The sequence below is a fragment of the Tursiops truncatus genome, chromosome 4 (genome assembly GCF_011762595.2).
Source record: "Tursiops truncatus isolate mTurTru1 chromosome 4, mTurTru1.mat.Y, whole genome shotgun sequence".
NCBI lineage: Eukaryota > Metazoa > Chordata > Mammalia > Artiodactyla > Delphinidae > Tursiops > Tursiops truncatus.
In genome coordinates, this window is record NC_047037.1 from 49,118,534 (window position 1) to 49,145,533 (window position 27,000).

At 39.2% G+C, this 27,000-nt stretch overlaps 1 protein-coding gene across 8 annotated transcripts in view; it reads right to left on the reverse strand.

Moving 5' to 3' along the window:
- The window catches only part of PLD1 (phospholipase D1), a 202,814-nt gene that overhangs the window by 16,367 nt on the left and 159,447 nt on the right, over nucleotides 1-27,000 (reverse strand). For 7 of the 8 annotated variants that reach the window (XM_073803900.1, XM_019946108.3, XM_073803899.1 and 4 more), the window contains 3 exons: nucleotides 21,754-21,867; nucleotides 19,354-19,403; nucleotides 8,515-8,649 (listed from right to left, as the gene is read on the reverse strand). In XM_073803900.1, the coding sequence (XP_073660001.1) occupies nucleotides 8,515-8,649; nucleotides 19,354-19,403; nucleotides 21,754-21,867 (299 nt within the window). The remainder of the gene's footprint in view (nucleotides 1-8,514; nucleotides 8,650-19,353; nucleotides 19,404-21,753; nucleotides 21,868-27,000) is intronic. The other variant, XM_073803901.1, reaches the window with a different exon arrangement.

Consider the following 27,000-nt stretch of genomic DNA (forward strand, 5'->3'; position numbering starts at 1 on the left):
CTTAAGAATCACACTCTGTAGACTTTAACTCATGGTCACATAATTATAAATGTCAAAACACAAGAGGACCTTCACAAGCAATATAGTCCACTCCCAAATACAGATTATCATTAGTGGCTTTGGGTTTCATTCTCTTGCCTCACTTGTGTGGCATGCCAACAGCTTCTGTATCAACTTCCCTCCATTCTATTTTTAAATCCAAAGGAGCTGAGAATGCTGACTTTCACATGTGAAGGGCAAGTATTTGAATATTAGTTCAACCTGCACTTCCTGAGCTCCTCTGCTGTGTATTCAAAAACCTTGCAACATTTTTGCATTAATCATTGTGGATCCACAGGTTTTTTTTTTTCCGGTACGCGGGCCTCTCACTGTTGTGGCCTCTCCCGTTGCGGAGCACAGGCTCCGGACACGCAGGCTCAGCGGCCATGGCTCACGGGCCCAGCCACTCCGCGGCATGGGATCTTCCCAGACCGGGGTACGAACCCGTGTCCCCTGCATCGGCAGGCGGACTCTCAACCACTGCGCCACCAGGGAAGCCCCAGGATCCACACTTTTGAATCCTTGAGGTGTCCTACAAACTACAAAAGGGGCCTGACTCTTTTTTCTTCTTGGTCCTCTTGCCCTAGTCCCACACTCCACTGCTTCTGCAGACAGGGTGCAGAAGAGTTAGGTTGAACACAAGCTCGGGCTACTGTCTGTGATGGGGACCATCAGGGTGTAAGGTGTTAGCAGTGCTACCCAGAGCCCAGACGGTGGGATGTTGGACGTGAGAGGAAGCTGGCTCCTGCTGAAGAGTCTATACTGCCATTTGCTACAATATGGTCACATAGTTAATACACAACTCTATGATAACTGTGGATGGGAACGGTGTCCCATAGGGACTCTGGGTGACAGAAAGGATGGAGCACCTCACAGAAAGCTGGGAGCACCATTAGAGCGCTGTAAGGTGGGCCCCACCTTTGAAACACTTTGTTTTGTTAGCAACAAATCAACCTTTATATATACACTTACATTTTAATTACACTATAAAATTTGTAGCCATGTCTTTGGGCTTAACATGGGGTCCAGCATTAATTTGGGCAAAGTCATTTAATCTTTCTCAGCTTTAATTTGATCTTTTATAAATCGAGATAATAATACAGACCTTGTAGGGTTGTTGTAAAAATTAAGTAAGACCATGTGAAAGCACTTACTGATCTATAAACTGTCCCACAAATGCTAATTATTACTGGCATTATTATCAGATACTTGTTACCGCGAGAATATCTGCACTAGAGAACATTACCATAGGAAGGGAAGACTTGCTGGCATGTAGCGTTTGTATCAAAGAAGCCTCCTCTCTGGGTGAATCAACTGTCAGGGGCAAGAAATAAGGACTCCATAGTGCTGCTTTGGGACATCACTACCACAGGGCCCCAGCAGAGGCCACCCTCGGGCTGGGGCTGCCAAATTGGGAGGACATAGCTGCTCTTCACCGTCAGGGAGACTGGGGATGTGAGCCCCCTGGAAAGCCACACACACACACACACACACACACACACACACACACACACACACACTTTCACACCAGTCCTCTCAGACTCCTTCCCATCACCAGGGGAGGAATGCATTCCTGGCCTTCTGAGCTGGAATTCTTAGAGGGTGTGGTTCTCGTACTTCCAGGGCCCATCTGGAGTTTCCCAGAGCGCTGACTCTCAACCACACTGGATAAGTGAGTTGGCTACTACTTAATAGGAATGTGAAGAAAGGGAAGAGAAAATTTCAGGTGAATTTAATAAATGAGATACCAAAAATGAGATATTGATGGATGTAAATGTTACCCTCCCTTCTTGTTGTTAAACATTCCCATATTCTGAAAATCAAATTCAGAACAGCAGGTATAGTATTAACCCATTTCTATAGAACATACTAGGAAGAAGAGAGGGCAAGTGACCTCTAGAAAGATGCACACTGAAGGGTAAGAGTGGTGAGTACCTTCTGGCAAAGACAGGGAGACAATAAGGGGAACTTTGACCTTTTACTCTCTATGAGTCCTTAGAGTTTTAATTGTTTACAAGAAATATGCTCTGTTTTCATGTACTATGTTTTATGGTAACTGCAATCCCTTGGTTTATTAGGACATTGCCTTGATAATTTTTGGAAAATGACCTTTTCTAAGTTTGCTCTTAGGAACTTTTTAAACAGTATGTAATATAGCAAAATAGAAAACAGTATATGAAAACATAAGTCCAACTTAGGTAATAATTTTAGAAAATCACTGAACTTATCACCCAAGCTGAAAAACAGAACATTACCACATCCCAGAAGCCCTCAGCTGTCTTCCCATTAAAGACCTTCCCTTCCTAAGAGAGAATCTGTATAGAATTTTGTGTTCATCATGCTCTGATGATGTTTTCCTAAACAAAAAAAGTTTACTTTTGGCTTATTTTTAATTTGTATAAGTGGAATCATATAGAAGATAAACTTTGGAGATTTGCTTCTTTCATTCAAAATCATGTCTTTGGGATTTACCTATGCATAATTGTAATGCATTATTTTCCTTGAATGAACACCCCCAAACATTTTATTTTATTTTTATTTTTTCCTCACTCCTGGACAGCCTAAATAGCACAGGTGGGAACCCAGGTGGAAGCATCACCCCCCCCACCCCAGCCCCCCCTATTTATCACCTAACCTAACACAATGATAAAGAAAAGAGGACAAGAACAAAGTACCCTATGAGGTGTGGAATGCAAGATAAGCAGTCTGGCAGAGGCTAAAAATCCCCTTTTTACATGGGCTGCTTGCAATCTTGGAATCTCAGTTACCTTCACCACCCAGTGCCTATTTCAGCCTTACTCACCTTTCAGGTCTCAGTTTAGACATCACTTCCCACCTCTCCTCTCTCCCTGTCTCCCTCTCCCTCCCTCCACCCCATTTCTCCCTCCCCCCTCCCTCTCCTTCTCTCTCTCTCTCTATGTATATATACATATGCACATAGAGAGAGAGAGAAACAGTATATTCTCATAGCGCCTCATTTGTCTGTAGCTTACCCGATTTTCCCCACTAGATGGTAAACTCCCCAAAGGGAGAAGTCATTCACTCTTGGGGTTTAAAACACAGAGGGGACGTGTTTAACACGTTTTTTATTAGTGGATGCCTTTAGACGGGGCTTGCCTCTCATGTGCCACAGTTCCTCCAGCCCCGCCCCCGACTGCATCTTTTTGTCATAAGAATGGATCATTCGTTGACCTGCCTGACCCCCCAGCCCCCCACCTCCTGCATCCCAGACCAGAGTAGGCCCTCAATAAGCATTTATCAGAGGGATGATTTTTTTCTTTTCAGGTTGGGTAAAGCACAGAACAAGATGGGAGTCAGTATTTCTTTAACGACCCCTGCCCCTCACTAGCTATGGCCCTCAAGACTGGACTGTCTTTACCTGCAGGAGTCCCAATGCCAAAAGCTCAGCCTCTCTGTACACCTGTGCCAAACTGAATCGAAGAGACAGAGTTTTGGGCGAAGTAGAAAAGGATAGCTTTCCTGCTTTGTCAGGCAAAGGAGAACACAGTGGGATCCTGCCTTGAAAAACTGTGTCCCACACAAACTTATTTTTTCATTCTACTGTTGATGGATGTTTGGGTCGTTTCCAGAGTTTTGCTATAATACACAATTATGTTCTGCATAGTTGTGTATGTTTCCTGGTGTACACATGTGGGAGTTTACCTGGGCTCTGTATGCAAGAGTGGAGTCTCTGGTGTTCCTCAGAGTCGTCAATACTTGGATTGTCCAATTTTTTTTTTTTTTTTTTTTTTTGCGGTACGCGGGCCTCTCACTGCTGTGGCCTCTCCTGCTGCGGAGCACAGGCTCCGGACGCGCAGGCTCAGCGGCCATGGCTCACGGGCCCAGCCGCTCCGCAGCATGTGGGATCCTCCCGGACCGGGGCACGAACCCCTGTCCCCTGCATCGGCAGGTGGACTCTCAACCACTGTGCCACCAGGGAAGCCCATGGATTGTCCAATTTTTAATTTTTGCCAATTGGTATTTTGAAAATCTGTTCTTTGTCTCTTTATTATATTAATGAGGATGAACATGTTTCATATACTTATGGGCTTCAGGTATGTCCTCTTTGGGGACGTTCCTATACAGTTCCTTTGCCCATCTTTCTTCAGATACTGTCTTTCCTTATTGATTTAAGGAGTTCTTTATATGTTTTGAATATTAACTGTATTGCAAATACCTTTTTCAGTTTGTGGTTTATCTTTTTGTTCTATTTATAGCATCTTTTAATGAATAATGTTCTGAATTTTAATGCAGTTGGATTTATCTGTCATTTCCTTTGTGGTTTTGCTTTTTTAAAATGTCCTGTTCCAGAAATTGTGAATTCTTCTGTGGTAGGCAGAAAAACGGCTCCCAAAGATGACTATGTCCTAATTCCCAAAGCCTGTGAATATGTTATATTACATGGCAAAGGGGAATTAAGGCTGCAGGCGGAGGTGGAATTAAGGGTGCTAATCAGCTGGCCTTAAACATAAGGAGATTATCCCGGATTATTCAGGTGGGCCCAGGATAATCACAAGAGTCTTTAAAAGTAAAGGGGATTCAGAGAGAGATGCGGTTACAGAAGAATGGGTTAACACTTTGAGAACTTTCAGAGACATCTAACATTGCTGCCTTCAAAGATGGAAGAAGGGAGGCATGAACCAAGGAATGTGGGCAGCCCGGAGAAGCTGGAAAAGGCAGGGAAATGGATTCATCTTTAGAGCCTCCAGAAGGGAACACAGCCCTGCTGATACCCTGATTTTAGCCCAGTGAGACCCATGTTGAACTTCTAACCTATAGAATGGTTAGATAATACATTTGTGCTGATTTAAACCAGTAAGTTTGTGGTCATTTGTTACAGCAGTAATAGACAACTAACACACAAACTCTACCCTGTTCTAGCTGACTTGTTTTAAAGGAAAACTGATTCTTCAATTGAGCGTCAGTGGGCTACTCAGTACTTTCTACCCGCTTGTGTTCCCTGTGCCTCCAGTTTGGGAGTTTTCAGCTTGACTACACAGCGGCATCACCTAGGAAGCTTTCAAAAGATATTGGTGCCAAAACAAAAACAAAAAGCAAAAGAACCTTGATGCCTGGGTCTCAAACCAGACCAATGAGTCAGAATTTCTGGAAGTAGGAACCAGGCATTAATATTTTCCCCTAATACCACTCCATCCCTTCATCTATCAATTAATCCCTCTTCGGGGGGGGGAATCTATTTGAAAGTAAATTGCAGACATGAATAATCTTCCCCCTAAATGATAGTTTCATTTATCTGAACTGAAACTCATCTGTGTTCAAAATTGTTCTGTGGTGACAGTGAAAACATTTTAGGGGCTGATTGACTGAGTGGAGACAGGAAGACACCTGTCAGAGTGATGGAAATATTCTGTATCTTGTTCTGGGTGGTGGTTACATGAATGTAAACATATGTGAATATTCATTAGGCTGTACACTTATGCAATTTACTATATATAATAGCTTAATTAAAAAAGGATAGTCCACCAAAAAAAGCCACCAGGCAAACCTAAGGCAGCCAGGGTTGAGACCCACGGGACTCGCTCTTTACTGGGGTGGCCTTTCAACTACAGACTCTCAACAGCTGCTCTCGAGCCTGCCCCTTAAGCACTGATATCCATTCTCTCTCCATAGTTTCCCACATACCCACCTTCGCTGACAGTCTCTGGACCTTCTCGCACCAGTTCATCAATATCCATCCCGATGTTTCTGGTGTTTCGTGGAAAGAATACCTGCCTCCCCTGTAGCCCATGAGCTGTGTAGGGCAGTGGCACTGTGTGATCATGTTTTGTATCTCCCTATTGTGTTGTGCAATGGATTAGTGAATACTAAAAAAAATCATTTCACTTAGTCAACAGGATAGACTTAAATTCTATTTAAGGATAGCCTTGTTTTGTTTAGGAAAGCAAATAAATGTTAGTTCTGTTAAGTGCCAGTAAGATGAATTAGAAAATTGGACTTGGTCACAGATTTTGGGACCAACAGGGCCACCGGGGGTAAGAGATAATTAAAGCTACACACAAAAGAGATCCCAATGTGAGAAACCAAGTATTTCCTTGTGAGGAAAAAAAATGAGGATAAACCATTAGTCATTTTTCTTACGTCAACTATGCAATAATTCTGGCATAAGTCTGCCATGTTAGAAAATTTAATCACAGGTTACTTTAATTCCTTTTAAGCTCTCAACTACTTGCTTAACACCTGTAAAATACTGTCAACCTAACTTCTCAAGTTCCTCTTTGAGAATTTTAAACATTGTTCTCTGTCTGTGTTATGAAAACAGGCCAGATATCTGAGAGCAGCAATAACAAGCCTGCTTCTCCTAGAGTTTCCACTGAGATAAAAAGAACAAAAGTACCTGTGGATTTTCCACGGGGGAAATGTGTTCTGCCCTTGGGGAAGGAGAAAAAGAAATGCAGCCTCTGAAGACTAACAAGTGAGACCTCGTCATACTCCCAAGGCCACATCTTCAGTTTCAAGAAAGTCGGTAAGAATGACGCGCAAAATGGATCAGTTATTGCTAGCCTAAATAAACTGTAGCCTTTGAGGGGTCAGAGACCTTTCAAGAAAATAAGTCAACTAAAAAACTCTACAAATCTGTTTAACTGTTAGCTCAGATACTGAAAACTACTTTGCATTTATACTTGATGTAAAGTAAAGCAGGCTGAAGGTCAAAATGACCTTTAAAAGGAAAATATTTACATCTGTCAATTTTTACTTCAAGAGTTCTGAAATCTTGCTGAAGAGATCAACTGAATTTTATCTGGCTTTGTTTGTTTTTTCATTTCAGCAAAATCAATATTTTTCCTTTCCTTACTGTCATTGCCAAATTCAATATAAAAATATTCTGAGATTGGCTTCTGAAAAGCAAGACCAGAATAGCTTGTGGGAAATAAGAGAAAACTTGTATATTGGGGGAAGTAAGGGAGGAAATAAATCCTTAAAGAGCTTTGATCCCTATTGAGCAAGAACTTGAAGACACAAGATATTTTTCTTAAATGTCCGATAAGTATTAAAAGAATGTCTGGGGCTTCCCTGGCGGCGCGGTGGTTGAAAGTCTGCCTGCCGATGCAGGGCACACGAGTTCGTGCCCCGGTCCGGGAAGATCCCACATGCCGCGGAGCGGCTGGGCCCGTGAGCCATAGCCGCTGAGACTGCGCATCCGGAGCCTGTGCTCCGCAACGGGAGAGGCCACAACAGTGAGAGGCCCGCATACCGCAAAAAAAAAAAAAAAAAAAAAAAAAAAAGAATGTCTGTGTGTGTACACACACACACACACATATATATATATATATATATATATATGTATCACCACACTGTGGTCTATATATTTTCTGGCTTCTGAACTACTTTTTCTTTTCAAATCATCTTCCAGACAAGACAGTCTCATTACTCCTAGGTATGAATTTTTTTTTTCTTTTCTCAGTGGAGGATAGACCTGGAAAAGGCATATTTACTGCCAAAATTTTTCGAAACACCCCATGACACTTAATTTCTTAAAGAATAGTTAAGTATCTTATTATAGCTGAGAAACTATATTTTATTTAAAATGGATGAGTGGAATTCCCAATAGTGGGACACAGCATATCTCTAAGTAACATCCCCCCACCCTTGTCAATTCATTTATCTGGCTGGTTATTTATACTCTATTTCTCCTCCTGGCCTTTCAGTGTTTGTGTAACATGATATTAGAAGGCAAACCAATTCAATGATGGGAAAATGAAGCTTTTCAGGTGTATACAAGAATGAAGCTGCAAACCCACCCCTCTGGTCAAGATCTAATCTGGGTAGAATGTACAACCAGTAACTCTCCTGAATCTGTCAGTGGGGCGAGGACTGCAGGAACAGACTGCAGACCTTAGTCTAGGACTACATCATATCATTACTACACAATGTCCACCTCACTCCCGCCCCCAACAAAGTTGGTCTGCTCTGCACTCTGATTAATAACGTCCAAAACATTGACTCCGGGGAAAAAATGGTAAGCACAGAGGCAGCAATATTTTAATATCCTTCCGATCCTAACTCTCGCAAAACTTCAGATCTGTGGTAATGCTTAGGTGGGTGTGATGCGTGCATGTACAAATTACCATGAGGTACTCATTTGTGACACATTTCCCTCCCCACATCTCCTCCTTCCAAGCCCAGAAATCTAGGTACTTGGCTTCAAAATAAAAATAAGGAAATAATAAAGAATTAATGAGAGCAGGCTGATTATTGCACTGCTGGGTTAAATTGCTGTCTCTGGACACTGTAATTTACACGATGGCCATTTGATTGTTCTGTGCCTCTGTTACTTCATAGATAAAAGCAGGGATTAGACAGGACATAAGCAAAAAAGATTGCTTCGGAAATGTTTTAGATAACTGTGTGACTGTCCCTTTCAACTGCAAAGGAAGCTTTAGAGGAATAAAAAGAAAGATTGTTGCATGAGGTAAGTCAACTAACAAGGAATACAATTAGAGACCAAGTACTTACCAATAATAACAGTGTTGTCATCAGCAATTAGCAACTTGCTGTGGACATAGACAAGCTCAGTGACTAGGTTTCCTTCAAGCTCTGCGTGTGTTCTAAGACCACAGAAGGATATGTAATTTATCCACTGATTGCCGACTGTAAATTAAATAAGAAATCACTAAAATTAATATGACCAAGCTCAATAATGGCACCTTAAATTTTACTGTCTTTCAAAACAAATATACCACATAAACAGGTTAAGAATGGATTGTAAAATATATGTGTGTATGTGTGTGTGTATAATTTCAGAATACATCTAGGATCTATTTTTGCTTTCTGAAGAGTTTTATATTGTTAATATGAATGGAGATACAATTTTAAAATATCATACTGAAGTGATTTCTAAGAATTTCTTATGCCGAGGTAATCCAAAGATAAATTCAAATATGAACATTTTATTTTAATGATTTGGTGCGCAACTACTGAAGAGTGATAAAGTATAGCTGCAGTAGATAACCCAGGATTTCAGTGTGACATTTGCATCTGCCTTGGTTGACACCTGCCGCTGTTTAAATCAGATGCAGGACGTGAGCCCAAACTACCCGATGTACACATACTTTGCAGCATATCCAGCGCAAAGCAGCATATAAATTTTGCAGACTTTGGGTAAGTAAGAGTGTTGGCAATTAAATAACACTCCTTCTAAATCACTAAAGGAAAAGAAAGAATCCTAAGTACATTAGGATTAGGAAAGAATTCTAAGTACATTTGACTTCGGAGAATTTTATTCAGAGCAAGCAGTACTAGGTTTGTACTTTAAAATGCTGTCCTCTCATCATGTGAGGGTCATTTATGTGATAAGAAGAAATGCATTCCATATCAAACCAACCCATATTCATTACTCTGGCATGAGTGTTAGTCATGAGATTTTATGGTCCCTCTCCCACGTAGCAATCGCCCTGGATAAGCAAAGTCTGATACTAAGAATAAATGGAGTGGAACCAAACCATCTTAGATTCTTATAGAAAGAGAACATAAATTTTTAAAAGAATCTGAAGCATATTAATAGAACCAATGGTAGTTCATGTTTCATTTACTGAAGTTTCCATGTATTACTGATGCTTTCTATTTTACTGCTGATGTTAGTGTATCTATTAAATTTAGGTATATTGGAAAGAAGTTTGTTCATAGGTAATATACAGAGATTCCTCCATTTACAAATAAACCTTCCCATATTTTATATTAACACATACTATAAAGTCTGTATAGTTAAAACAGTGTAGAACTGGTACATAAATAGACAGCCAAACCACTGAATGGAATAGGAAGTCCAGAAACAGACGCAAGTAGGTATGGAAATTTTGCATATGATAAAGGCTGCATCTCTAGAAAAAGGGCTTTTTACATAAAGGACTAGAATTTTTAAATGAAAGGTGCTAGTACAATTGCATAGCTATTTGAAAAAGATAAAAATTATATACATTTCTCCCAGCAATCGTAAGAACTCCAAATAAATCAGAGATGAAAATGTAAGCATATGAAACCATGCAAGTGTTAGAAGAAAACAGGGTGAATTCCTGGTAACCTGAGCGCAGGGAAGGCTTGTAAGTATCTAGAGCCAATAAAAGATCAATAATGTTGGCTAAATTAAAAAAAACATATTTGCATGACACAAAACACAACAAGCAAAGACAAATGACAAAGAGGAAGAACATATTTGCAGTATACATTACAAAGAACTGAGTCTGAACATATAAAGAACTCAATAACTGAAGGGAGAAAAAGATCAAAGTCTTGACAGAAAAATAGGCAAAAGACATGAACAGACAATTCACACACACGAAAAGATACATTTGAAAACACATACATTCTCACTCATAATAACAGAAATGCAAATTAAAACCACAGTGAGAAACCATTTTTTAACCTATGAGATTGGGCAAAAAAAAAAGTAAGATAACATATTCTATTGGTGAGACTGGGTTGAAGCAAGCTCTCTCTTACATTGGTGGTAAGAATGCAAATTGGTACAAACTTGGAGGGTAATTGGCAATACCTAACAAAACCACCTATGCGTTTACCTACTGACCTAGCATTCCCACTGTAGAAACTTATCCTAAATATACACTTCCAACAAATAAGAACATATATGCACAAAGTTATCAACTGCATAATTGTAATTGAAAAATATTGAAAACAACCTAAATGTTCATACAAAGGAGAATGATTGAATCAACTATGGCAAATCTATACATGGGAGACTATGCAGAGCTAAAAAGGAATGAAAATCGCTATGAACTGATACGGAGTGATTCCAGGATGTAGTGTTAAATGAAAAAACAAATGCACAAGAAAATATGTGGTATGCTATTCTTATGAAAAGTACCAAAAGATTTCTCCCAAAAGATTGGGAGAAATAAGAAAATATACATGTATCTGCTCATTTGTACAAAAAGAAACACAGCAAGAATAACTTAGAAACTGACAAAATTGGTTAACAATAGGGGATGAGTGGAATAGGGTGGAAAAGATGGGTGGGGAAGAAACTGAAAGGAAGTATAGTGGAGTGGCACTTGTCTAAGCATGCCTTTTGTATAGTTCTGCCTATTGGAAGTCTGTTACACACACTTAATCAAGAAAGACAGAGAAAAAAAGAAAAGCCTAAAATGAAATACAAATTAAAGCAATGAACCTAACTGTATTTCAAATTAATAACATAATCCAAGTAAATTTTCAACACTGGTTTTTGAGCATATACTCTTAGGCTAAAGACAAAAAGAACTGTAAACAAATATTGAATTCTAGTGAGATTTATTTTTCATAGTAGTATGGGCTACAGATTTTTGTGTATTCTAAGATTGAGGAAGTATATATATCAGAGATAACAGAAGGAATCCTGTGGCATGGGACTGGAATTATAAGTATCAGTATGGAGATAGATAGATAATAGGTAGATAGATGGATAGGTAGATAGATAGATAAATAGACAGATAGATAGACATATAATAGATAACGTGTATACAAAAGGCCTAAAGCAGTAATATCCCAGTAGTAATGATCATATCTAGCACCCAGAATTTGGTTTCTAAATGCCAATTTCCACTAAAAGAACCTAGGTTTCTTGGAGAAATGGTTGATTGCAGGGCTAGTTCTGGGAATATACCAGATGGGTCTGGAACTCTTGTGCCAGTAAGAAAAAAAGGCTGATGGGAACATGTCCAAAGCACATAGGAGCAAGCTTAAAAAGGCCCTCACTGGCCAAACCTGTGCAAGCTGATCATCAAAATTATTACCCACTGAATAACATAAGAATCCACAGGTCCACACATGAATGAATGCATAAGTGGGGAAGAAGGGAAAACTTTCTTATAGTAGAATTGCAACTAAGAAATTTAGAAGAAAGTAATAAATATAGAAGAAGTAATGGAACTAAAAAATCAACATTTAGAAATATAGTAATAATAACTGAATCATAGTGTAATAATGGATCCAGGCAGAATCATTAATATATGCTAAAACCAGTGGGTGAATGTTTGATAAGAAGCAGAATATTTACTATATAGACTCAAAGTGTTTTCCCACGAAATATTTAATTACAAAGGGAAAAATGGTAATTTTATAGTGGAGAAACTTGGCAGATCCCACCTTCCCTAAATGATCAAAGTTAATATACCAGTAATGGGGTAAATCAACACCATGTTCCTCCTGACATGGTATATGAAGAGCACATCACTTCTGTGATATTCCTGCTGAAAACGCATAACCTGAATCTAATCACAAGGAAACAATGGATATACCGAAACGGAGGGCTATTCTACAAGATATAACTGTACTCTTCAAACATACCAAGGTCATGAAAGTCCCCTCATCCTCCAAAAAAAAAAAGATTGAGGGATTATTTCAGATTACAGGAAAATAAAGATACATACACCACATGTTCTTGATTGAAGCCTGGGCCACACACACACAAAAAACATTTCCCCCCCTTTTGCTATAAAGGACCTTAATTAGTAAGACAATTGGAAAAATTTTAATAAGGTCCGCAAACAAGATAATAGTATTATATCAATGTTAATTTCAGTAATTTCTATATTGAACTATAGCTGCTTTAAAAATGTCCTGCTTTTTCACAGAAACACACATTTATTTAGGAGTAAATGAGCATCATGGTTGCAACTTATTGTCAAATGGTTCAGAGGGAAAAAACCCATCCACCTGTCTGTCTGTCTATCTGTCTATCTATCTGCAGAGAATGATAAAGCAAAGAAGGCAAATTTATTAACATTTGCGAAATCAGGATGAAGGGTATATGGCAGTTCTGGAAATTCTTCCATAAGTTTGAAATTATTTAAAAATATTTTTTAAAGATTAACGATACCGACTGGCTGTTAGCAGCCTGAAAAGCTTAAGACGTAATAACTTGTAATTTCCTAAGGCACAGATTTGTGCCATTCCACAGCAGGTCTGGAGAGTCTCAGCAACACTCCAACTAGTGGGCGAGCCTCACAGCCCACAGTCCATACCTACTCCTTCATCCTTGCTACAAAATACCTTTTTTTTTAAAAGGATTTTTTGTTTTGTTTTGTTTTAGATTTAATTTTATTTATTTTTGGCTGCGTTGGGTCTTCACTGCAGTGCGCGGGCTTCTCATTGGGGTGGTTTCTCTTGTTGTGGAGCACGGGCTCTAGGTATGTGGGCGTCAGCAGTTGTGGCGCCCAGGCTCAGTAGTTGTGGCTCACGGGCTCTAGAGCTCAGGCTCAGTAGTTGTGGCACACAGGTTTAGTTGCTCCGCAGCATGTGCGATCTTCCTGGACCAGGGATCAAACCCGCATCCCCTGCACTGGCAGGCGGATTTCTGTCCACTGCACCAGCAGGGAAGTCCCCAAAATAGCTCTTGTGAAGTGGTAAAAAATCTTTATTTCTTTATGAAAAATACCTTTAAGAAGAAAGCTAAGGGTGAGTGCCAGTCACAGGGACCAGAAGAAAAACAAAGGTTCCAAGCCAGAAAGCAGACATTTTGATGAATTAAAGTGTGGCCTGTCAAATGAGGTAAATGGATCCACCACACACTCTAGTGAGAAGAAGACAAATCAAATTGAGAAATTACTTTGGCCAGTACAGTCATCCCTCAGTACCCACAGGGTACTGGTTCCAGGACCCCCAAGGATAACAAAATCTGCCCTACTCAAGTCCATTATATAAAATGGTATAGCATTTGTGTATGATCTACACACATCTTCCCGTACACTTTAAATCATCTCTCGATTACTTATAATACCTAATACTATGTAAATGCTATGCAAATAGTTGCCTGCACACGGCAAATTCAAGTTTTGCCTTTTGGAACTTTCTGGGGTTTTTTTTTTTTTCCTTTTTAAATATTTTGTATCTGCGGTTGGTTGAATGTGTGGATGGGGAACCTGCAGATACAGAGGTCTGACTGTACTTTATTCTGTGAAGGAAACTGGCTCAACGAGTAACAGGTACAAAGTTGGTGATGTTAACTTGTGGTGTGAGGATATACCGGAACAGTGCCTTCTGAAGAAAATATCAGGAAGCCAGGAGCATGACAGGTATTAATAAGAAGCAATAGATAGAAAAGAATCATGAGGGGTTCCAACTTACATGTTATGGAGGTATGTGAGAATCTGAAGATTTATACAGGCCCCTAAGACATATCTGTTGTGAACGTTGGTGCATATATATCGATAGCTCGAAAGATGAGAAGTTTGATACGATAGACTCTATGTTTATAAGGACACTTTGTGAAAGGACTTGAAGAGTTGTCACAGGCTTTTGCTGCTTAAAGAAGCACTTCCTATATGTACGTTTCTAATCCTGACTGAATACCTCTAGACCTTGGGTTAAATTAAACGAAATTGGCTGCTAAAATGCCATAATTCACAACAATTATAAAAATAATAAAGAAATGCTTTAAATTAAACACTAAATCCCTGAAGATTAGTGTATCAGAAAATCATACACTAATCGCAGCTGGTTTTCTTTTCAGGAATTTTAACGTATTCGTAGCAGCAGTTTTGTTATTTCTAAAAACTACAGCTCTCTATCCAATTAGAGATTAGTTAGTTCATGTATTTAAAACCCACTATACATTTACAAAAACAAAACCAACAATACAACATTGTACCTCAAAAAGGGGCATTATGTAATTAATCTGTTCTTCCATGTTCAATGAACATTTTCCCCACTGAGATGCGTGATTTTGACTTGTTCCCAGGGTACTTGGAACTCTTTTCATAAGAGGGCTTAACATTGAAATGACTTATGTTAAAATCCAATTTTTCCCCAAAATAGGCAGAGGCAGGAAAAGGGTCCAGAGCCAAAGAAAATGCTTTATAATAAGTTCAGGACACTTTTATGGTTGAGAAACTAAATAATAGGCTTGTTCTGACTTCTTATTCTCCTATAACCTCATCTTTGCATTTTTACTAGCCACTGTTATTACCGAATGGCTTTCCTGATTTTGTTTTTAATCAATATATCTTTTAGAACCTTACTCATTCACTATCAGTTTAATTTTCAACTGTTAGAAAATAGAGATAGGGTAATACTCTGGTAAATCTATGTCCTGGATAAAATTAGATACACCTTTTGAAAGTATTTATTTATTTATTTTCCTTAATTTTTTAGCTGCGTTGGCTCTTAGTTGCGGCACATGGAATCTTTGTTGAGGCATGCAGGATCTTTTCGTTAAGGCGCGGTCTCTTCGTTGCAGCGCTTGGGCTTCTCTCTAGTTGCGGCGTGTGGGTTTTCTCTTTCTAGTTGTGGTGCGTGAGTTCCAGAAGGCATTGGGCTCTGTAGTTTGCGGCACGCGGGCTCTCTCTTTGAGGCGCGTGAGCTCAATAGTTGTGGCGTGCGGGCTTAGTTGCCCTGCGGCATGTGAGATCTTAGTTCCCAGACTAGGGATCGAACCGGTGTCCCCTGCATTGGAAGGTGGATTCTTTAGCACTGGACCACAAGGTAAGTCCCTGAAATTATTTATTATTGGTGATGTACATGTCTTATGTCCAAAGTTCTAAGATTTTTTAGATTGAGGAGACCATTAGTGAAAAATTATTGAATACCACACACCAATAGATAAGTTTAAAATTATGTAGTCCTAAAAGCTTAATTCATTATTTTTAAACTTCCAAGTCATTTAAAAATCCATATGCCATAAAATTCACCTCTTTAAAGTATTCAATTCAGTGTTTTTTTTAAAGTATATTCACAAAGCTGTACAATCACCACTACCCAATTTTAAGACATTTTAATTACTCCAAAAAGAAATGTCGTACCCATTAGAAGTCACTCCCCATTCCACTCTCTCCCCAGACCCTGGCAATGACTAATCTACTGTCCTGCCTCCAGGGATTTGCCTATTAAAAACATTGAATAAAAATGGAATTATACAATATGTGGCCTTTTGTGTCTCGCTTCTTTTCACATAGCATAATATTTTCAAGGTTCACCCATGTTGTAACATGGATCAGTACATGCCTTTTTAGATTTGAATAATATTCCACTGTATGGATATACACATTTTGTTTCTTCGTTCACCCATTAATGGATACTTGAGTTGTCTACACCTTTTGGCTATAGTGAATAATGCTGCCAGAAATATTCATGTGCAAGTTTTTGTGTGAACATATGTTCTCAGTTCTCTTGGGTATATTCTGTGGAGAATTGCTGAGTCATATGGTAACTCTATGGTTAACTTTTAGGGAATTACCAAACTGCTTTCCAAAGAACCCACACCATTTTGAATGACCAGCAGCAACATATGAGGGTTCCAATATCTTCATATTCTCATCATTATCTTTTTTATGCTTTAAATTATAGCCATCTTAGTGGATATGAAGTTGTATCTTGTGACTTTTATTTGAATTTCCCTAATGATTAATTATGTTGAGCATCTTTTTATATGCTTATTAGCCATTTGTGTATCTTCTTTGGAGAAATGTCTATTTAGATCTTTGGCCCATTTTTAAATTGGATTATTTTTTTATTGTTGACTTGTAAATGTTCTTTTGTATATTCAGGATATGAATCCCTTACCAGAGATATGATTTGCAAACATTTTCTCCCATTCTGTCATTTTTTTCTAGTTCCTTGATAGTGTCCATTGGAGCACAAAAGCTTTTATGTCTGATGAAATCCAATTTATCCATTTTTATATTTTTGTTATAAACCCAAGAAACGTGTGCTTAATCCAAGGTCATAATGCTTTGTGCCCATGTTTTCTTCTAAGAGTTTTATAGTTTCAGTTTTTACATTTTAGGTCTTGATCCATTTTGACTTATTTTTTGTATGTGGTGTGACGTAGAGGTCCATCTTCCTTGTTTTGCATGTGAATATACAGTTGTTCCATCACCATTTGCTGAAAAGAATATTCTCTCTCCATTGAATTGTCCTGGAACCCTTGTTGCAAGTCAAGTGACCATAATCATAAGAGTTTATTTCAGGATTCTCAGTTCTATTCCTGTGATCTATATGTCTATCCTTACATCAGCACCACACTGGTTTTATTCCTGTAGGTTTATAGTAAGTTCTGAAATTGGGAGCATGAGTCCTCCAATTTGTTCTTTTTCAAGATTATTTTGGCTGTTCTAAATGCCCTATTCATTTTTCTGCATTCTTTTTTCTTTCTGGTCCTCTGACTGGATAATCTCAATTGACCTATCTTCAAGTTTGTTGATTCATCTGCCTACTCCAATCTGCTACTGAGTCTTCCAATGCACATTTCATTTCAGTTGTTATACTTTGCAACTCCAGAATTCGTATTTGGTTCTTTTTATGTAAAAAAATTAATAAAAATTTTAAATTAAAAAATTCTTTTTTTTTATACTATTTGGGGAGAGATTGTTTTTAGACTTCTCTTTAGTCTTTAGATTTGTTGCCTTTAGTTTTTTGAACATAGTTAAACTAGCCATTTTAAAGTCTTTTAAACTGTCAGACGGGTGAAATTAGGACAATTCTCTGAGAATTGTTGGGGGATGGGAGCTTCAAACCCATTTGGCTCCTTCCAGTGGCTGCTAGGCTGTTGGTTTTCTTTCACAGTGTTGGGGAGTTGGTTTTCAAGGCCACTGTGAAATGAGGAGAGGGGGATGGGCATATGGCAAATTAAAAAGCTTGCTGCTTTTACCAAGATTCTGCTTTTTTTTTTTTTTTTTTTTTTTTGCGGTACGCGGGCCTCTCACTGTTGTGGCCTCTCCCGTTGCGGAGCGCAGGCTCCGGACGCGCAGGCTCAGCGGCCATGGCTCACGGGCCCAGCCGCGCCGCGGCATGTGGGATCTTTCCGGACCGGGGCACGCACCCGTGTCCCCTGCATCGGCGGGCGGACTCTCAACCACTGCGCCACCAGGGAAGCTCTCTGCTGTCTTTCTTGAATAAACAGATTGTTACCTGCCCTTGGTTAATTTCCAGAGTGCTGAAAAAGTTGATTTTTGACAATTTTTGTTAGTGTTTTTGTTGCTTTTATGTAGGCGTGGATTTGGGGGGATCCTTACTATACCATTCCTGCTAATGTCCTAATTCTTTATTTTTGAGGAAAAATATACAGACATGGAAGGCCTAATTTGTTCTCCCCACATTCTGATACATCACCCAGTGCACCACGTTTAGGAGGCTCCCAGTGTAAACTAAAATTTTCAAAAACCTCAGTTGAGGTGGATAGCATATGTGAACGCCACACCACAGGGCATCATATGATTGCGGTGGCTCCTGACCTTTTAGACCTTCCTGTGGCAGCCCCATCCTCCTGATAAGTTGGGTTGAAACTCTTAGGATTACCTGACCCTTCCCTCACTCTTCTGCTCCCACATCCCCTCAAATGCTCCTTCACAGTTTTATCCATACATAACCTTTCTATCCATTCCCAAGGCACCATTTTCTCTCACCTGCCATCAGTCAGTGACCTTTGATATAAACACCACTTTGATGAGTTCAATCAGTGATCAGAGGCATCCAACACCATACCTTGTCTTTTTCTGGATAAAAATCTAGTCTTTTTAATGTGACCTACAAATTTTCACAATCTTAATCCGATACGAACTGGAGGTCAGACAATTTGGGTTCTTTCTTCAGCTTAGTTCTTGTGGAATTTTCTGTACCTACTGTTCAGGGTATAAAAGATGATTGAGTACCTACTATGTGCTAAACTTAGAGTCAGTTCACAGAGATATAGGTAAGTAAACCCACAATTACAATGTACTGTAGCTAAGAACTATGTGGAAGGATCAATTAAGATATCTGAGAAAGTGCCTTTGAAAATGTGAAGAATTTCAGGAGTAAAAGGTATTACTGTGGGTTTTTTTCTTATTTACTTACCTCCAGTATAATACCCTCGAAGATTTAGTCAAGTGTTATGGTGTTAAAATGGTTATGTAATTAGTTTTCCTCCCTAAATATGACAGTGTGTGAGAACCCTGGGACTTCTACATCTGTAGGAGGCCACGTACATACATGCTGACTGCGTCCTCATCTTTAAAGCAGGGATGACACCTTCCTGCTTACTTCCCAGGACCGTGGTGAAGGATCGCAGGAGAAGATACATGTGGGGTCATTCTGAAGTGCCTTACAAATCCCACTTCTTATCAAAACAATTATTATAAATAAATAAAAATAAATTATAAAAAATTGTAAACATACTCTCATTTTTATCACCTATGCAGCTTATGCTGTGATGTCTTCATTTGAACATCTGTTTGGACAGTTTAATGAGAATAAGTAATTTATTTCTGTTAAGCATCTTGTGGGCTACCTTTTGTGAAGAGTCCTATAACCACACTGTGAAAACATTAATAATCACTGATATGTCACCAAAAACAACCATGGAGGAAAAGAAAAGCAGTTACTTACTCTCTGCTTTTAATTGTCCAAGGATGGAATTTTCTCCTCTGCACATGGTTCTGAACATATGTAAAGGAAAGAAATAATTATAGAGGTTTCAAAGGTTTCAATTGCAATATCTGTGGGGTAGAGTCCTAATCCAAATAAAAATAGAGCAAGTGCTTTTATGAGAAGATTTTTTAAAAGCCAAAAAAATCAATGTCACTTCTGTAATGTTATTGATGGGACAAGTTATTCTGAAGTGCGTAAATGGAAAAGTTATAAAATTGATCTTAGATTTCAGAAAGAGATGCTATTTTTAAAAGATGGGTTATGAATGAGCTTTCCCACTTAGAAAATGTGGCGACTGCAAAGATAAACTTAGAATGCCACAATAGATAAGAATACTTACAGAATCATATTACTTTCAGAGGTGAAAAGGGCAAACTTAGCAGAGTAATTCTGGGATTAAGGAAACTATTATACCTGAGCTGTCTCTGTAAAGTCAGAAAACCCCTTAAAAGTGAAAAATATAGTCTCAAATAGCTGCCTCTACTAATGATTTTGCTTCTCAAGACTCCTATAATAGTCGATGAATTATAAAGACCGACAAGACAAAAAATTCTATGTTCCATCTACTTTGCTCTGTGAATGTAATTAAAAGTACAGTTATGCCTGGGAAATGCTGATATTATTAAAGATGATGCCAGAAAATAGAGATTTTTTTGCATAATAAAAGGTTATAGTTTTGGTTGCTGAACAAAAGCGAAGCACGTTATTTCATTCAATTGGTTCACACCCAAGAAAATAGTTACAGAAAATAATTACAATCGATAATATTCCAAAAATAATGTTAGCATGGCAAATGAAGTGGATAAAATCCAATTAAACATTATTGCCTTAAATACTTAAAACATTAAGTGCCTTAAATACTTGAAAAGCTTTGTTTGCCATGTTATAAATCAGATAATATTAGAAATGGGCAAATCTTCAATCCAAGTGTATAGACCAAAGCACAGTTAAAGTTTTCTCATACTGTAATGAGGCAAAATTACCCCAGATGAAACAAAACGCCTTACTTGAAACCCTGGCAGACAGAAAGATACAAGCTTGAAAAGTCGGAAAGAAGCAAGAGGATTAAAAAAAAGAAGATTTCCACCACAGTGGTGCGCTCAAACTGTGCCTGGAGGACCTTAGATCTTGAGGAGGTGCCTCTAGGGAGGTGGACTCAAGCAAGAGGGCATCTAAGCCCCCGGCCCCAATTTGACCAAGGCCCTGAACCCTTATCTGCTTTACACACTGGGGGTTTGGGACAAGACTTCATTTGTCCCTCCCCCACAAAAGAATTTGATTAGAAAGGTGGGAAACTACAGGTGGTTCTGACGAACAGGGGATATTAAAAGAAAATATCCAGGCGCTAGTCCTTGCTTTGACTTATTAAGTGTGATCCTGAGTAGGGCTCTTTTGTGCTTCAGGTCACAGAGCTTATAATTGGGAGCTGGATTCATGCCAGGCCTGTCCATTTACCTCTTCTCAGCTAAGCGACCCAAAAAGAACGTCAGGGGGGCCTTTCCATCACTTTCTACAGCACCTCTCTACACCCGCCCACCAGCTAGCACCTCTCAACCCCCCTCATAATCTTCCACTGGCCAAGTCTGAAGTCTCATGTGCCTTTTTGTGTGAATATGGAAACTCTGCTTTTTAGAACATTGAGAACAGGACTTACCACGTTCCCTAAAATTTTAATAAAGTGATGGCAGGGAAAACAATTAACATTCCAGGAGACAGGAAAGAACCTTCACGCTTCACTTACTGGCAGAGACTATTACTACCAACCTTGTTGAAGGATTGCTGCCTAGAAAAATCATAAACCAATATGTGCAAATCATACCATTTTAAGGATTTAATTTTTTTCTTTCATCTACTTACTGCAAAGAATATGGAAAGCTCAATAACTATTTGGTGGCTTAAAGATAATTTTAAAATTATCTTTAAAAATTAATTATGTATAAAGGACTTCATATCTGTTTCTGTATAAAGTCCTTGTCTGCATTTATAATATATTAATATATATTAAAAGAAGAAAAATATTAGTCTTTTTTATATTCATATATATTGTGTGTATATATATACCTCATAAATGGAGACAAGCACTCTATATATGTGATAGGCAATGAGTATAAAAGAGACACTAATATTTTAGTTCTTTTATATGTGTCATGTGTCCTAGGCCTACCATTTATGATTTTAGGCTCTATTTGAATTTTATCAACTAGTAAACAGGCCAAGATTCAAAAGTAAAATAAAGCAAAGTGTCCATCTGTTCAATGCTCCACTGAATAGATGTGGAGAAACATTTCCATTGCTTTCGCCAGCTTACATGCATAACTGATTGAAAGCTGTAAACAGAGGATTTTAGAACTTTGGCACCTGTAGTTGAAGTGCATTATTGCCTGTAGAGCATTTCCTCCACCGGTTGAAATGTCTCCTTCAAAACCTGGCAGAAGTGGTATCACAACATAAACCCGGTATCTCTGGCTTTCCCTGCAAAAGTCAGATGGAAAGAGTTGCACATACACACAGAAAAAGACACAGTAACAGTTAAAAATGACAGTCAAGCAGTTCACATCGTTTTGGAGATTGAGTGAATGGCTCCCTACGATACATTCTATCACGTTCCAGGCTTTGGCAGGGAAGGGGATGCTGCTGGATTAAAGGCCAGAAACTGTTACCCAGGCTAATCGTTCATAACAACCTGAAAAGTAAGCTGAACTTGGCAGTAAAGTGGGAATTGTACCCACTATCTCTCTATAGCACAATCCTTCCTAGGACAAAATTCACTGTAAAAAAGCCTTGCTTGGGTCCCATGGGAGGTGGAGGGGTTATAATAAAGTTTCGAAAAAGACGTTATCCTAACTGTTTTATGTATAACAAGTTATAGCCACAGTACCGAGCTCAGAGTCCAGCAAATAGTAGGCATTCAGTTAGTAATTACTGAGTAAATGAGCTCCCACAGCCTAAATCTCAGGGGCAAAAAAAGATATTGAACCCAGTATATTTTCCAATGCAGAAATCAGCATTGTTTAGAAACTCTGATTCATCTCTGAAAACTCTGCTTCAGATGCAAAATGTTACCCTGGGCCTGTCAAGAATTTTGAATGACTGATGTTGAGTTTTAAATCTCCTGTAGACGTAACACAATACTTCTTGGTCTGCTGTCCCAACTGAACAGCTTTTGAAAGAAAAGAAACAGAAGCAGAAAGTGGGGCTCCTAACTTTGATCTGCATTCAGAAAGTCAGAAATTTGGAGAATTGTGTTCAAATAGGTATTGCCTCTTTGGAGGCTAGACTGTTAATATCCTTATCCCTAGAAAACACACAGGAAGAAGAGAAAGTCTGGAGATGACTGTGGTATCCCTTATGGTCAGAATCTCGCCAGTTTATGTGAGAAGTCTGCATTCACACGAAGATGCTGCTACGGGTTAATTTTCAAATCGGAACCTACTTAAACTTTTCAAAATACTTAATTTCTAAGGTGCGTTGTCTTCTAAACAGCTACATTTTTCTTCCAGGTGAATATTATTACTACTCTCAGAGGGATCAGATTTCATTACCGAGGTCTCTGATGCCAACATACTGTACATATCAGGGCACAGGGAAAGTGCAGTTTGAGACAGAAGCCACGACCAACAGAACGGAGTCTGGAGGCCTATGAGCTTTAACCGCAGTGCTGAGAAATGAGGAATCTGAACCAGGGTGTTGTAATGGCATGGATTAATCGCTAGATGGCAAACACAGTTTGAGTTGGAAAAAACCCATTTAAAAAAAATATATAAATGGTTAAAGTTATCTGTCAAATAAGGGTACGAAGCTCACATTCCTAGATAGTAAACAGGATAGTGGGAAGAACAGAAAGAATGCCTAAGCTATTTCCTCACAGCCAGTATTTAAAAGTCCAAACGAATTTTACAGTTGAAAATTGACACCATCTGGCTTCAACTGCCTTTACAGAATCACCTTCGGTCTGGTCCTCCCAGGCCCACACTCCAGTGACTGGACACCACTGCCCTGCGCTCAGAGGTGCACCCCCAGTAAGGCAGGTTAGTCAACCTAACTCATCTGCCCCCTGAGCCTGGATGTCCTTCTCTGCCTCGCAGAGAGGAGCTGATAACCGGCTCCTTCCATCAAGCCATCCTGGATGTGCCAGTGAAAATCGGTTTGCTCCTGCCTCCGCACTCCAGCTACACATGGCTGGGATCCCTACTCAGCATCTTTTTTGCTTTACACAACAGTGACAGGTACCTCTGCTAGGCTAGGCTATGTGATAAGCCCTTTTGAATGTGCGTCCACATATCTTTCTGTTTTGGGCAGTGCCCAACAGAGGACCTTTGCACTCAGTATGCACTTGGTACTATTTGTTTTGAGAGGATGGGGTCAGGTTGGAAGAATGTTTGTTTCTGGGAAGCCTCTGGTAGACAAGAGGTTAAACAGGATGTTTTTCTTTAAATTAGATTACATTTTATTTGAATTTTTTTTACTGTGGTAAAATACATGAAACATAAAATTTACCATTTTCACCATTTTTAAGTGTACTGTTCAGTGTTAACAACTACCTTCACATGTTGTGAACCATCATGATCTCTATTTCCAAAACTTTTTCATGAGCCCAAACAGAAACTGTGATAATTAAGCAGTAACTTCCCATTTCCCCTCCCTGCAACCTCTGGTAACCTCTAATCTACTTTCTGTCTCTAGGAATTTGCCTGGTCTAGATATTTCAGCTAAGTGGAATCAAACAATATTTGTCTTTTTGTGGCTGACTTATTTCACTTAACATAATATCCTTAAGATTCATCCATGGTGTAGGATGGGTCAGAATCTCCTTCCTTCCTATGGCTGAATAATATTCTGTTATATATATGGACCACATTTGGTTTACCCAGTCATCTGTTGGTGGACACTTGCAATGTTTCCACTTTTAGCTATTGTGAATAATGCGGCAGTGGGCACGGGCATATAGTATCTGAGTCCCGGTTATTTTGGGTATATACCCAGGACTGGTGTTGCTGGGTCATACAGTTATTCTATGTTTAGCTTTTTGAGGAACCACCAAAAAAAATTACATTTTCAAATGGATAATATATGTTCTCAGTGCAAACCTTCAGAGGTGGAAGATTATATGATGAAAAAACTTCTTTTTCACTCCTTTGTCCCCAGCCTTTGTTTCCCCTCCCTAAGGGCAATTTGTATTACCTTTCATGTTCTTTCAGAAATAGTCTATGAATTTATAAGCATATATATGTATTCTCTCCTTCTACACAAATGTTAGAATACTGTAAACACTTTTCTGAACGTTATTTTTTTTTTGTAATTTATCAGTGCATCCTGGAAATTCTTTGCTAACTGTACATAGAGAGATGCCCAGTTTTTAATTAATAGCGACAGTATTCCAAATCCATGCCATAATATTTTAACCAGTTCTCTATTGCTGGGCATTCAACTGTTTCTAATTTTTTGCTACCCCAAAATGCCTATTTTGCTATGTGTGCCAACCCACATAAGTCATCTCTCACATTTATTAGAAGCAGTATTGCTGGTCTTGAACACCAAGTGCTTGTAATTCTGTTTGGAAAAGATGGTTACCTTTTGCCCATGTGTTTTATAAAAGCAAAAATGACTTCAAAATGTAGACATTGGGAAATGTTCTATAAAAATCTTGTATCTTTAGATAAAGCATATTTGCAAATTTAGTTTGTAGAAAACAGAATATTCACATTTTCTTGTTCTTGGTTAGCTTTATATCAAAATCCTTGCTTTTTTATTTATTTTTTTTTAAATTTTTTATTTTTTGCGGTACGCGGGCCTCTCACTGTTGTGGCCTCTCCCATTGCGGAGCACAGGCTCCGGATGCGCAGGCTCAGCGGCCATGGCTCACGGGCCTAGCCGCTCCATGGCATGTGGGATCTTCCCAGACCGGGGCACGAACCCGTGTCCCCTGCATCGGCAGGCGGACTCTCAACCACTGCGCCACCAGGGAAGCCCTATTTTTATTTTTTTAACACAATGCAGTTCTTGAATTTCCTAAATGATGAAATTTTTAAACTGTGTTCAGCAAATTAGCATAAATGACTTAGATATTCACTGCTATAGAAAAAAAAAAGGGCTCTGGAATTTCAAACCATAAAGTTGTAGCTAAGTTTAAGCCAATGAAGAGAAAATTCTATGTGCTAACCTGTCCAGTCTCCTTCCTTGATCCGGTCCCCAGAAAATAACAGTTCTTGGCCACCGAGGATTCTAACCTCTTCCAAAACACTGCATTCTCACAATGCTGAGGTGGTGCAAATGATAGCAGTCAGCATAGGGCAAGAACCTGAGCCCCTAATGTGCAGAATTATTTATGATCTTAAAAGCAAGAGAAGAGCTAGTGGGCACCAGGCCATCATGCAGGCAACTGCTCCATCCACTTTAGTTCAGAACAATTTTATAAAATTGCATGCTCAGGCTTTTTGTTAAAATAAGTTTTTCTTTCAAAATCCACTAACTCTTACAGCGGTGTTACGTATAATAGATAAAAATTGGAAATGTCCAATAATGGGGGGATGATTAACTAAATTATGTTATAGTCACTCAATGGATGTAACTTCTTACTAAAATGACCACTATGACTTACTAGCAAAGTACTTCTGGTAGTGTGTTAAAATGGCCCTAATGCAAAGTTACAATTACAAGACAATTATAGATGTGGCAGGCTGATACTATGAAATATTAAATAATTTTCCCCCTTAAATATGTTAAATTCCCTCTCTCTGTGACTGGAGATATGAAGCAGGCGTTGCTCCTAGGACGGCGCTCTCACCGAGGAACCAGGGCACAAAGATGTCAGCTTCTTAGATTTGGGGAACTGAGGAGAGATCCTTTGAGCTGAGATGGGAGTATAAAGAAATAAGAGGAACTTCCCTGGTGGTCCGGTGGTTAAGAATCCGCGCTTCCACTGCAGGGGGCATGGGTTCGATCCCTGGTCAGGGAACTAAGATCCCACAGGCTGCGCAGCGTGCCCCAAAAAATAAAGTAAAAAAAAAGAAGAAGAAGAAGAAATAAGAGTCAGACTCAGTGCAGGGACCCTCTACTGGCAGCAGTAGAGGAGAAGGGACAGAAAGGCAGGTTTTAAAGGAGAAGGCTGAGGACCCCAGGTTACAGTAAGCAGATGCCAGAACAGGCTTGACAGATCGATACTGAGCGCTAGAAGCCCCTTCCCAAAGATCCAGGGCCCCTTAGCGTCTATACCAAGGATGGGGGAGGGGAGGAAAGACCAGGGAGCACCCTGACGGACTGAATACAGAAGGCAGAAATGAGAAATCACTGAATTTGGCCACATTTATCAGGAAGTGACTAAACTAAATTTCCTTCTATTGTGTGGAAAAGGGACTTGAGACAGAAATCCAAGTGAGTTACAGGAAAAGGAAATAAATTACAACTCAGAAAATATGTCTGCATATTAATATGGACCAAAAAGAAAATAGGAAAACAAAAAGTAAATTGTTTAGGTGATGAGAATGTGGGATCTTTAATATTTTCAATTTTTGTGATTTGCTGAAATGCTGCTTTGTCCCTTTAAAAACAAGTCCTAGGCGCTTCCCTGGTGGCACAGTTGTTGAGAGTCCGCCTGCCGATGCAGGG